Source organism: Coregonus lavaretus (genome assembly GCF_964263955.1).
Source record: "Coregonus lavaretus genome assembly, chromosome: 5".
NCBI lineage: Eukaryota > Metazoa > Chordata > Actinopteri > Salmoniformes > Salmonidae > Coregonus > Coregonus lavaretus.
Window position 1 is genome coordinate 18,394,011 of NC_139992.1, and position 12,451 is coordinate 18,406,461.

Genomic DNA, 12,451 nt, shown 5'->3' on the forward strand with positions numbered 1-12,451 from the left:
TGGCCTTGGTGCTCTTGTCAAAGTGGATGGTCACACTCCTGCATCAAGTTGAACTTTATTGTTGTTGCCGCTAAAGGCCCTCAGGAGGAAGAAAAGAGAGAGCGAGGAGAGGACAAAAAGAGAGAGAAGGGAAAAAGCTCAGAGTTCAACTAAAAGGTCATCCCAGTTGATCCACTGGCCATTGTCCTCTAAACTGAATTCATATGTGCATTGAAATAAGTCTATTGATAAGATGTAGTGTAAGAGCTACATAAAACACCCTAGCTAAGTTGTTTAACAACAGAATGGAGAGGATCTTTTTTTAACCCTTTATGTTTTAACTCTTTGTATAGAGCCTATATGAATATATGAATGATTCACGTAGTTGATGGCTATTACTGAATCTTATATAAGATGATATATCTCTTGTTGATAAGGACAAAAAGGTATGTTATGCTCCTAATTTACTTCCGTACTTACTTAGGCCTCATTGCGCCAGGTGAAGGCTAAGGCCTCTGCATTATGCTTCTAATACCACTCTTTAATAGCGACAATGTTTCGAGCCACAGTGGATCTTTGTCAGGTTTAACAATATTCACTCAGCACCTAAGTACCATATTCACTCAGCACCTAAGTACCATATTCACTTAGCACCTGAGTGTAATGAGATGTGGGTTTGACCATAAAAATATATGTATTGTCAAATACACCGGATAGGTGCAGTGAAATGTGTTGTTTTACAGGGTCAGTCATAGTAGTACGGTGCCCCTGGAGCAAATTAGGGTTAAGTGCCTTGCTCATGGGCAAATCAACAGATTTTACACCTTGTCGGCTAGGGTATTCAAACCAGCGACCTTTTGGTTACTGGCCCAACGCTCTAACCGTTAGGCTACCTGCCTCCCAACAACCAATGTCTCTTGTTGATATCATTTAATATATACTTTAGTAGTGCAAATACACTGCCGCTGTCTTACATCAAAAGTAAAATTGGAAATAGATATGGTGAAAACGATTCTGTACAATGACGCTTTTTTAATACGAGCCCAGGCTTAGTTTCATAAGATGATCTATTCTGCATATTCCTAACCAAAAAATGCCAGCTAATATCAAATTGTTGTTTTTAATAGTAGACAATCTAGAATATTTTTATTTTATCGTTTTTTTTATAAGCCTATTCAGTGTCCTGTAGGCTGCCTCCAGGCATGTTGTTTTAATTATGTAAATCAATTCATGTTAAAGTTCTCGCAGCCCTCTCACACAAAAACCAAAGGTCTGCATCCCAAATGGCACCCTATTCCCTACATGACCTTGGTCTAAAGTAGTTCACTATGTAGGGAATAGGGTGCCATTTGGGATTTAGCCAAGGATTCGGATCCTCCTGAGGCTGAGGGAGGTACAGCTTTAAAAGTTGGCTGTGCCACAGTTGTACTGCATCCCAAATGGAACCCTTTCCATACGTACTGTAGTGCACTACATTTGACCTGGGCCCATGGGCTTCTAGTCAAAAGTAGTGAACTATATAGGGAATAGGGTGCCATTTGGGACGAATCCTTGGTTTGCCTGAGGAACAGAACAGAACAGGGAAGACGGAACAGAGCTTCACAGAGAGAAGCAGACAGGCCTGTGAAAGGAGAGATGGTGTAATGCCGGCTAGATTGAGCTAACAGAACAAAAATCCTCTTTAATCTCAGATGACTAATGCACCTACTGAGTATTGGTGTTACATCATCACGTTGTATTAGCTGACTGCTGCTGTTAGCTACGAACATTACAGGGATTACTGAACTGTGTTAACACAGCATTATGCACAGACTGACAGTGTCACTAACTGGGGCTGTCTAGCTTGTCTAAGCTGCACCTGGTAGGGCTATCTCTAAACCAGGTTTCTCACTTACAGAAAGAGTCAGACTCCAACATACATTCTATGCACACACTGTCTATTAGGCTAAATGTCTGGGGTGGATATTAGATTGTCAAGGATATTATGTCTGAGGAGGCAGCATGTAGTAGATTCATTGAGAGGAGTTGGATATGGCCACTTTTTTGTGTGATGGCCATGCCATTGCCTGGAGAGGAGGAAGAGGATGAGGAGGATGGGAGAGGAGGAGGAGGGAGGGATAGAGGAGGAGTAGGGTGGGAGAGAGGAGGAGTAGGGTGGGAGAGGAGGAGATGAGGCGGTAGGAGGAGTAGTGGATGAGGAGGAGGAGGGTAGGAGAGAGGAGGAGGGTGGGAGAGGAGGAGGAGGAGGGAGGGTGGGAGAGGAGGAGATGAGGCGGTAGGAGGAGTAGTGGATGAGGAGGAGGAGGGTAGGAGAGAGGAGGAGGGTGGGAGAGGAGGAGGAGGAGGGAGGGTGGGAGAAGAGGAGATGAGGCGGTAGGAGGAGTAGTGGATGAGGAGGAGGAGGGTAGGAGAGAGGAGGAGGGAGGGTGGAATGAGGGATGAGGAGGTGTTGACCACAAGGGCCTGAAGAACAGGTTGATGGTGGCCACCCTGTAGTTAGTAATTATCTGTCGTTCTACGGAGCTGACGGGGGGAGACAGGGAGACAGGCTGTCAGGACCAGGGCAGCCCAGCATGGCCCTCAGAGACAGGTGTCCCCATCATGGGGGGTCTCTTCCTGGAGACACTCACAGAGCCAATAACCACATAGGGGTGGTGGTGGGGGTGCCACTCTAAGCCTTATATTTAACTAATATTTAGATATAATGCTCGTTCTGGTGCCACTGTAACTACTAACTGCTGTTGGAATGGTTCCATCCTTTTTAGAAGAAGTATCTCATAAATGACAAGAGGTTTCGTCAACAATATCTTAAGAACCCTTTCCAATCCTCTTGTTTGTTAGTATGATATAAAGTGAGCAATTGTTGGGAGGTGTTGTGTTAACCTGAGCATGTAATCTCTATGCTGGGAACACATGGGAGCTTATCCCGTCTGGTAATATGTCACTAAGTTTTATGACATTATATTTTATGACATTATATTATGTTCTCTTTTCTTTCTTTTTTACTCAGTCATACCAAATACTGTAGGGCTTACCAGACCCAGATTAAGCCTTAGACTAAAAAGCAGAATCACCATTGAGTCTAGAACTAGGCTTAATCTCTGTCAGAGAAACCAGTCCTATGTGTTTAAAGTCTTTTTTTGTGAAGGACACTGACACTTACCACTGAGTATCTCTTTAATTTTTTTGAACCAGATCTCACAGTGGTCCACGCTCATGTTGTTGAAGTGAATGGCATGGTCCTTCAGCTTGGGTCCCTTCTTCTTACACTGAAACAGAGTGATGCCCAGGAGAGTGCCCCCTGTCTCCTGGCCCGCAGAACGACGTCTCTTTACCTTCACCCCAAACACATCCTTCAGCTCCACATACTCTGTCCTCCTCAGAGTTTCCGACTGACCTGGAACACAGAGAGACAGATTATATTATACGCTACAGGCAGCGTATATAAAAGTTAAGGAACAAACATCCTTCAGCTCCATGTACTCTTTACGCCTCAGTCTCCGATTGAACTTTGCCTAGTTCTGAGAGATAATAGGTTTACATTTACATTTTAGCAGAAGCTCTTATCCAGAGGTTTAAAAGTTAAGTGTTTAAGTTCTTCTCCTAATATGTTGACAGAGAGCGTGACATCACAGGACTCTTTAGTGTCAAATTCTCTGTGGCGCTCCTGCTGAGGACAATCAGACACAACTGCAATTTAACAGCTCTGAGATCTTTGTCCAAGAAGGCTGACCTGTCCTGACTGATTCCCTCTCTTCTCTAAATGAGTCCGTCTCCCCTCATGTGAAACCCTTTCTTCATTAGGAAAATCCCTAGCCCTGGCCCTAGCCTGCTCCTCAGACAGTGTTTCAGAACATGAACTACCATCTATCCACTCACATTACTGAACAGAGCAGGGAAGAGCGGGACACCCCGGCAGCCACAATCTGTTCCTGGTGTTCAGGCTTCTTCCAGACTTGGGTTCGAATACTATTTGAAATCTTTCAAATACCATGACCATTTGCTCTAGCCTGCCTGAAGTGCCAGATGGGCAGGGTTTGCAGTTGTGGGACTATTCTATTGGCTCTATTACGCCAGGCAAGTTCAATGAAAGCACATACAATGTGTACAAAACATTAAGAACACCTGCTCTTTCCATGACATAGACTGACCAGGTGAAAGCTATGATCCCTTATTGATGTCACTTCTTAAATCCACTTCAATCAGTGTAGATGAAGGGGAGGAGACAGGTTAAAGAAGGATTTTTAAGCCTTGAGACAATTGAGACATAGATTGTGTATGTGTGCCATTCAGAGGGTAAATGGGCAAGACAAAATATTAAAGTGCCTTTGAACGGGGTATGGTTGTAGGTGCCAGGCGCACCGGTTTGTGTCAAGAACTGAACACTGCTGGGTTTTTCACGCTCAACAGCTTCCCGTGTGTATCAAGAATGGTCCATCACCCAAAGGACATCCAGCCAACTTGACACAACTGTGAGAAGCATTGGAGTCAACATGGGCTAGCATCGCTGTGGAAAACCTTTCAACACCTTGTAGAGTCCATGTCCCGACGAATTGAGGCTGTTCTGAGGGCAAAAGAGGGGGGTGCAACTCAATATTAGGAAGGTGTTTTTAATGTTTTGTACACTCAGTGTATAAAGTACTTGTTGAAATGATTTCATATGGTAGCCTATTTTAACCCAGGTCTGCTATGCTCAGGCTTCTTCTCCTCCTCTAACTCCTCAATATCATTCTGTTTATCTAACTTCTCCGTCTCGCTCTATTGTTGGCGGCTGTAGAAAGAACCAAGTCAATTTAATTAGAAGGAATAAAGATAATCTCCCCCGACTGACAGAGAGAGCTGGCTGTAGACAGGGACCAATAACAAACATGGCTGTGTTAACAACAGTGATATACTTACAGGGGGAAAAGACACTGAGAGAAGTGGGGTAGAGGGGTAGGTGAATAGTTTTGGGAAAGGGGGGAGCGGGAGGGTTAGGACCAAAAACTACCCCCCCTCCCCTCCAACATTACAGTAAGCTGGTGCTGGCGCCCTGTCCTGTCTGAATCTGAAATCTGTGAAACTAATTAGGAAGAGTTAAGGGTGGATTTGGTTTGTATGGGACGCAAACATAGTCCTTAACTGATCATCCTTCATCAATTCAAAGTCATGGCATTAAATTACAATTCAATAATATGTCATGTACTGTTCTAGACTATAGAGGATGGGAATATTTTTAAATGCTTTAAAAAAATTCAGGTTTAATCTATTTTAAGTGATTGTGATAGAAGTAGCTGCATCACTACTGAAAATAAAAACAAAATCTCTCTCTCTCTAGAAACTAGATTTTGGGGCAGAAATTACAAAGGATTACTCACTACTATCAACAACTAGTCATTATGTTACAACCTGTGCTGTACACTCAGTAACACCTGAGACATTGGTGTTAGGCAGGTGTGTGTGTGTAGAAATGCTTTGATTGATTTTTTTATATATACAGGTAAAAGTCAGTAAATTAGAATATTTTGAAAAACTTGATTTATTTCAGTAATTGCATTCAAAAGGTGTAACTTGTACATTATATTTATTCATTGCACACAGACTGATGCATTCAAATGTTTATTTCATTTAATTTTGATGATTTGAAGTGGCAACAAATGAAAATCCAAAATTCCGTGTGTCACAAAATTAGAATATTACTTAAGGCTAATACAAAAAAGGGATTTTTTAGAAATGTTGGCCAACTGAAAAGTATGAAAATGAAAAATATGAGCATGTACAATACTCAATACTTGGTTGGAGCTCCTTTTGCCTCAATTACTGCATTAATGCGGCGTGGCATGGAGTCGATGAGTTTCTGGCACTGCTCAGGTGTTATGAGAGCCCAGGTTGCTCTGATAGTGGCCTTCAACTCTTCTGCGTTGTTGGGTCTGGCATTCTGCATCTTCCTTTTCACAATACCCCACAGATTTTCTATGGGGCTAAGGTCAGGGGAGTTGGCTGGCCAATTTAGAACAGAAATACCATGGTCCGTAAACCAGGCACGGGTAGATTTTGCGCTGTGTGCAGGCGCCAAGTCCTGTTGGAACCTGAAATCTCCATCTCCATAGAGCAGGTCAGCAGCAGGAAGCATGAAGTGCTCTAAAACTTGCTGGTAGACGGCTGCGTTGACCCTTGATCTCAGGAAACAGAGTGGACCGACACCAGCAGATGACATGGCACCCCAAACCATCACTGATGGTGGAAACTTTACACTAGACTTCAGGCAACGTGGATCCTGTGCCTCTCCTGTCTTCCTCCAGACTCTGGGACCTCGATTTCCAAAGGAAATGCAAAATTTGCTTTCGTCAGAAAACATGACTTTAGACCACTCAGCAGCAGTCCAGCTCTTTTTTTCCTTAGCCCAGGTGAGACGCTTTTCGCGCTGTTTCTTGGTCAACAGTGGCTTGACACGAGGTATGCGGCAGTTGAAACCCATGTCTTTCAAGCGTCTCTTGGTGGTGGATCTTGAAGCCCTGACTCCAGCAGCTGTCCACTCCTTGTGAATCTCCCCCACATTTTTGAATGGGTTTTTTTTCACAATCTTGACTAGGGCGCGTGATCCCTATCGCTTGTACACTTTTTCTGACCACAGTTTTTCCTTCCCTTTGCCTCTCTATTAATGTGTTTGGACACAGAGCTCTGAGAACAGCCAGCCTCTTCTGCAATAACCTTTTGTGTCTTTCCCTCCTTGTGCAATGTGTCGATGGTCGCCTTTTGGACAGCTGTCAAATCTGAAGTCTTCCCCATGTTTGTGTAGGCTTCAGAACTGGACTGAGAGACCATTTAAAGCCCTTTGCAGGTGTTTTGAGTTAATCAGCTGATTATTTTGTGGCACCAGGTGTCTTCAAAATGTAACCCTTACACAATATTCTAATTTTGTGACACACGGAATTTTGGATTTTCATTTGTTGCCACTTCAAATCATCAAAATTAAATGAAATAAACATTTGAATGCATCAGTCTGTGTGCAATGAATAAATATAATGTACAAGTTACACCTTTTGAATGCAATTACTGAAATAAATCAAGTTTTTCAAAATATTCTAATTTACTGACTTTTACCTGTATATACACATTGATGGACTGCATTTGCCAGAAAATACTATCCTGTAGTTTCATCAGCCGAGTCAACACTATATGTGTGATTGTTGGAAGAGTAAGTGACAGATTGAGAGGACTAATTTCTAGTCATATTTGCTCCACAATTTATGACAGTCGAAGTTAATTAGCTGAACGGTACAGTGAGTACAGTAACCACAGTGAGGGTTCAGAATGTGTGTGACCCCTCCATATTACAAGAGGGACAGATAGACAGTGGATGCATCCCAAACGGCACCCTATTCCCTATATAGTAAACTACTTTTGACCAGAGCCCAATGGGCTCTAAATAGTGCACTAAATAGGGAATAGGATGCCATTTGGGACTGACAGTGTCACAGTCTAATTGCACAAAGGGAACAAACAGACACTGTCGTCTGCTCTGTTTGCTTCCTGGGGGCTTCAAAACAGCAATATAAAAATGTAAATATTGGGTTTCACTGTGTATGTATGTGTGTGTGTGTGTGTGTGTGTGTGTGTGTGTGTGTGTGTGTGTGTGTGTGTGTGTGTGTGTGTGTGTGTGTGTGTGTGTGTGTGTGTGTGTGTGTGTGTGTGTGTGTGTGTGTGTGTGTGTGTGTGTGTGTGTGTGTGTGTGTGTGTGTGTGTGTGTGTATGTGTGTGTGTGTGTGTGTGTATGTGTATGTGTGTGTGTGTGTGTGTGTATGTGTGTATGTGTGTATGTGTGTATGTGTGTGTGTGTGTGTGTGTGTGTGTGTGTGTGTGTGTGTGTGTGTGTGTGTGTGTGTGTGTGTGTGTGTGTGGACGCGCAGGCAGGCCACTGAAGGCACAGGTGGAAAATATGATCCTAGGCGCCACACTGTGAACCACATGGCCCACACAACATGGGGGCAAAGAGGAGCGCTACACTGACCTGGCACAGACTGGCTATGCTTGGACACTTGTCAACACAACAACCCAAAAACGTCAGACTCATCTGGGACTCAGAGCACTCTACTATACAAAACAACAACAGCTACATCTGAAACGAGACAGAGCAGTTTAATCGGAGGAGAATAACAACATGTTTTAGCGATAACTAAGACATCGTTATCTCTAAAACATGTTGTTATTCTCCTTAGATTAAACTGCTCTGTCTCGTTTCAGATGTAGCCGTTGTTGTTGATCACACATTAACACATTGAATGAAGAAGAACCCAACAGAGATTCCTATTTACACATCTACTGTAATGTACAGATTGATAAATAAAAGGCATATCTGAGAATATTCCCATCATCTTTGTAATATAGCCAAAACCGTTGAAAACCGAGTCATTTCTTGATATCAGATTAAATGCATGCTTGAAAATGGGTTTTGAATTGATGCGTTTTGTCCATACATTAACAATACATTATTTACAGTACATGATATACTTTGCCCCCTGTCTGCTGCAAGCAGGAGCAGTGCTGAGAGGAAGCTTGTCTCCATCTGGCAGCAATAAAGTTTTCAAGAGCTCCTCACTGTGCCCCAAATGAAGGGCTGTACCCGTCGTTTCAAATTAGAATCATGTTCGACAGAGAAAGACACAAGCCAGCCTGGAGAGAAGTGTTTAGAGATATAAGATATATCAGAACCGTTCTAATTCTACAGTATTTATATGGACCAGTGTGCCTGTCAATGTTTGATTGAGTTGATAAGATTCCTTTTGGGGAAAAACAAATATTAACATATATCAGGAACAAGTGAGGCCGTTGTATGGAGCCTTGCGGGCCCACATTAGGGCCCCGTGTAGCTCAGTTGGTAGAGCATGGTGCTTGCAACGCCAGGGTTGTGGGTTCGATTCCCACGGGGGCCAGTATGAAAATGTATGCACTCACTAACTGTAAGTCGCTCTGGATAAAAGCGTCTGCTAAATGACTAAAATGTTTGTTTTTTAAAATATTTTAGCCTCCGAAAGAATTCCATCAATGTCACATTATTATTTTTTATTGTATTTTTTGTTCAGATTTAAGGCATGATGACAGCCAACTTTTCATCACAATAATATGACTATACTGAATTATATCACAAATTGAATGGCTGCTATCAGCACTACCTGTTAAGGTTTGAGTATTCCCAAAATGTGCTCAGGATTAAAATGTAAATCCATTAGAGCAGTGAGAGACCCCACAGGTTTATCTATCTATCAGATAAGATCTCTGGAGACATAGTGGATATATAATATATATATATTGTCAGACACTAGAGGAGAGGCTCCATGTTATATGGGCGGCAGGTAGCTTAGTGGGTAAGAGCGTTGTGCCAGTAACCGAAAGGTCGCTGGTTCTAATCCCCGAGCCGACTAGGTGAAAAATCTGTCGATATGCCCTTAAGCAAGGCACTTAACCCTAATTGCTCCTGTAAGTCGCTCTGGATAAGAGCGTCTGCTAAATGACTAAAATGTAATGTAAATGTAACTACGTGTTGTATTGATCTGGCCCTTATACAGCCGTGACCCACAACATATGGGCTGAATTTACGGATAGACATAGCCTCTGCTGTGTGGCTTGGAGCACATATACAGTGAGGGAAAAAAGTATTTGATCCCCTGCTGACTTTGTACGTTTGCCCACTGACAAAGAAATGATCAGTCTATAATTTTAATGGTAGGTTTATTTGAACAGTGAGAGACAGAATAACAACAAAGAAATCCAGAAAAACGCATGTAAAAAATGTTATCAATTGATTTGCATTTTAATGAGGGAAATAAGTATTTGACCCCTCTGCAAAACATGACTTAGTACTTGGTGACAAAACCCTTGTTGGCAATCACAGAGGTCAGACGTTTCTTGTAGTTGGCCACCAGGTTTGCACACATCTCAGGAGGGATTTTGTCCCACTCCTCTTTGCAGATCTTCTCCAAGTCATTAAGGTTTCGAGACTGACGTTTGGCAACTCGAACCTTCAGCTCCCTCCACAGATTTTCTATGGGATTACGGTCTGGAGACTGGCTAGGCCACTCCAGGACCTTAATGTGCTTCTTCTTGAGCCACTCCTTTGTTGCCTTGGCCGTGTGTTTTGGGTCATTGTCATGCTGGAATACCCATCCACGACCCATTTTCAATGCCCTGGCTAAGGGAAGGAGGTTCTCACCCAAGATTTGACGGTACATGGCCCCGTCCATCATCCCTTTGATGCGGTGAAGTTGTCCTGTCCCCTTAGCAGAAAAACACCCCCAAAGCATAATGTTTCCACCTCCATGTTTGACGGTGGGGATGGTGTTCTTGGGGTCATAGGCAGCATTCCTCCTCCAAACACGGCGAGTTAAGTTGATGCCAAAGAGCTCCATTTTGGTCTCATCTGACCACAACACTTTCACCCAGTTCTCCTCTGAATCATACAGATGTTCATTGACAAACTTCAGACGGGCATGTATATGTGCTTTCTTAAGCAGGGGGACCTTGCGAGCGCTGCAGGATTTCAGTCCTTCATGGCGTAGTGTGTTACCAATTGTTTTCTTGGTGACTATGGTCCCAGCTGCCTTGAGATCATTGACAAGATCCTCCCGTGTAGTTCTGGGCTGATTCCTCACCATTCTAATGATCATCGCAACTCCACAAGGTGAGATCTTGCATGGAGCCCCAGGCCGAGGGAGATTGACAGTTATTTTGTGTTTCTTCCATTTGCGAATAATCACACCAACTGTTGTCACCTTCTCACCAAGCTGCTTGGCGATGGTCTTGTAGCCCATTCCAGCCTTGTGTAGGTCTACAATCTTGTCCCTGACATCCTTGGAGAGCTCTTTGGTCTTGGCCATGGTGGAGAGTTTGGAATCTGATTGATTGATTGCTTCTGTGGACAGGTGTCTTTTATACAGGTAACAAGCTGAGATTAGGAGCACTCCCTTTAAGAGTGTGCTCCTAATCTCAGCTCGTTACCTGTATAAAAGACAACTGGGAGCCAGAAATCTTTCTGATTGAGAGGGGGTCTAATACTTATTTCCCTCATTAAAATGCAAATCAATTTATAACATTTTTGACATGCGTTTTTCTGGATTTTGTTGTTGTTATTCTGTCTCTCACTGTTCAAATAAACCTACCATTAAAATTATAGACTGATCATTTCTTTGTCAGTGGGCAAACGTACAAAATCTGCAGGGGATCAAATACTTTTTTCCCTCACTGTATGTCAGATCTACATCCCGAGTCAAAGACATTAGCAGACACAACTATAGGGCCTCAGCATGGGGTTGGGTTTCCCTGTCAATCCTAAACTAGAGATGAAAGACAAAGGCTTTTTGAAGATGTCCACAACTTTGGTCACAGAACATGTATGTAGTCTACACATGCTCATATTTCAACCTCCATGTAGCCTGCACATGGTCATGTTGCATAGTGTTATATTGGTGTTAAAAGAAGGGATTGGAGTTGTTTATTCAGGAAGTAAACTGAAATCCCAATTCTCCTCATTGTTTTTCAAGTTTAGAAATACTGCATAGATTCTAATCCATAATACATTTTCATCTTTCAAACAGGACTGTTCTAGAGACAAATGTGACTTTCTTTAGACAATACCAAATAGGACCAAAAACCTCTGTGGGGTAATTAAACTCAGACAACTGGGACTAGGCTGACCGGGCTGACCAGTAGTGGGAACTGAGGGTCTGATGAGCCGAGAACTGTCTCAGAGTTTTGGGGACGACAGGTTATTTATACATCTGACTACCCACAAGTGGACTGGCCAGAGAAATCATATCCCTCTCTTAGGAACTGATGCTGATCAAAAGTTATCTAGGCCAGAGTGAAATAAAAATGTATTACATCGTATAAAATAAAATTGCATTTAGAAATCAAATGCTATGTGTGTCAATCTAAATTGTGATTTTGTTTTTGAAATTGTGAGTCGATCTTGTTTCCTCAGGTGCCTATCATGTAATAAGAGGCATTTGAGAAATGAAGTGTCATCTTTTACATGCTATTTAGTCTCTGCTGTAACCAGGGCTTTGTAACATACAGCAGCCTAAACATAATACAACCTTTACTGTCCTCTTTGACTGTCCTGTACGCTGCTGCCACTGTCTATTATCTATCTTGTTGCCTTGTCACTTTACCCCTACCATTATGTACATAGCTACCTCAATTAACTCGTACCCCTGCACATCGACTCGGTGCTGGTACTATTAAAAAATAGGTTTTATTGTCACATACACCAGATAGGTGCAGTAAGGGGGGTCTGCCATAGTAGTACGGCGCCCCTGGAGCAAATTAGGGTTAAGTACCTTGCTCAAGGGCCCATCAACAAATTATTCACCTTGTCAGCTCAGGTATTCGAACCAGCAACCTTTCAGTTACTGGCCCAACGCTCTAACCGTTCGGCTACATGCATATACATATAGCTATGTACACTAAGTGTACAAAACATTAGGAACACCTGCTC

General features: G+C 42.8%; 1 protein-coding gene across 1 annotated transcript in view; it reads right to left on the minus strand.

The window, feature by feature from the left end:
• cerkl (CERK like autophagy regulator) overlaps positions 1-12,451 on the minus strand; it is a gene marked incomplete at its 5' end in the record, with an annotated part of 44,335 nt that overhangs the window by 28,217 nt on the left and 3,667 nt on the right. Inside the window, 2 exons of the mRNA XM_084161047.1 lie at positions 2,434-2,494; positions 3,143-3,376. Of these exons, the coding sequence (XP_084017173.1) occupies positions 2,434-2,494; positions 3,143-3,376 (295 nt within the window). The remainder of the gene's footprint in view (positions 1-2,433; positions 2,495-3,142; positions 3,377-12,451) is intronic.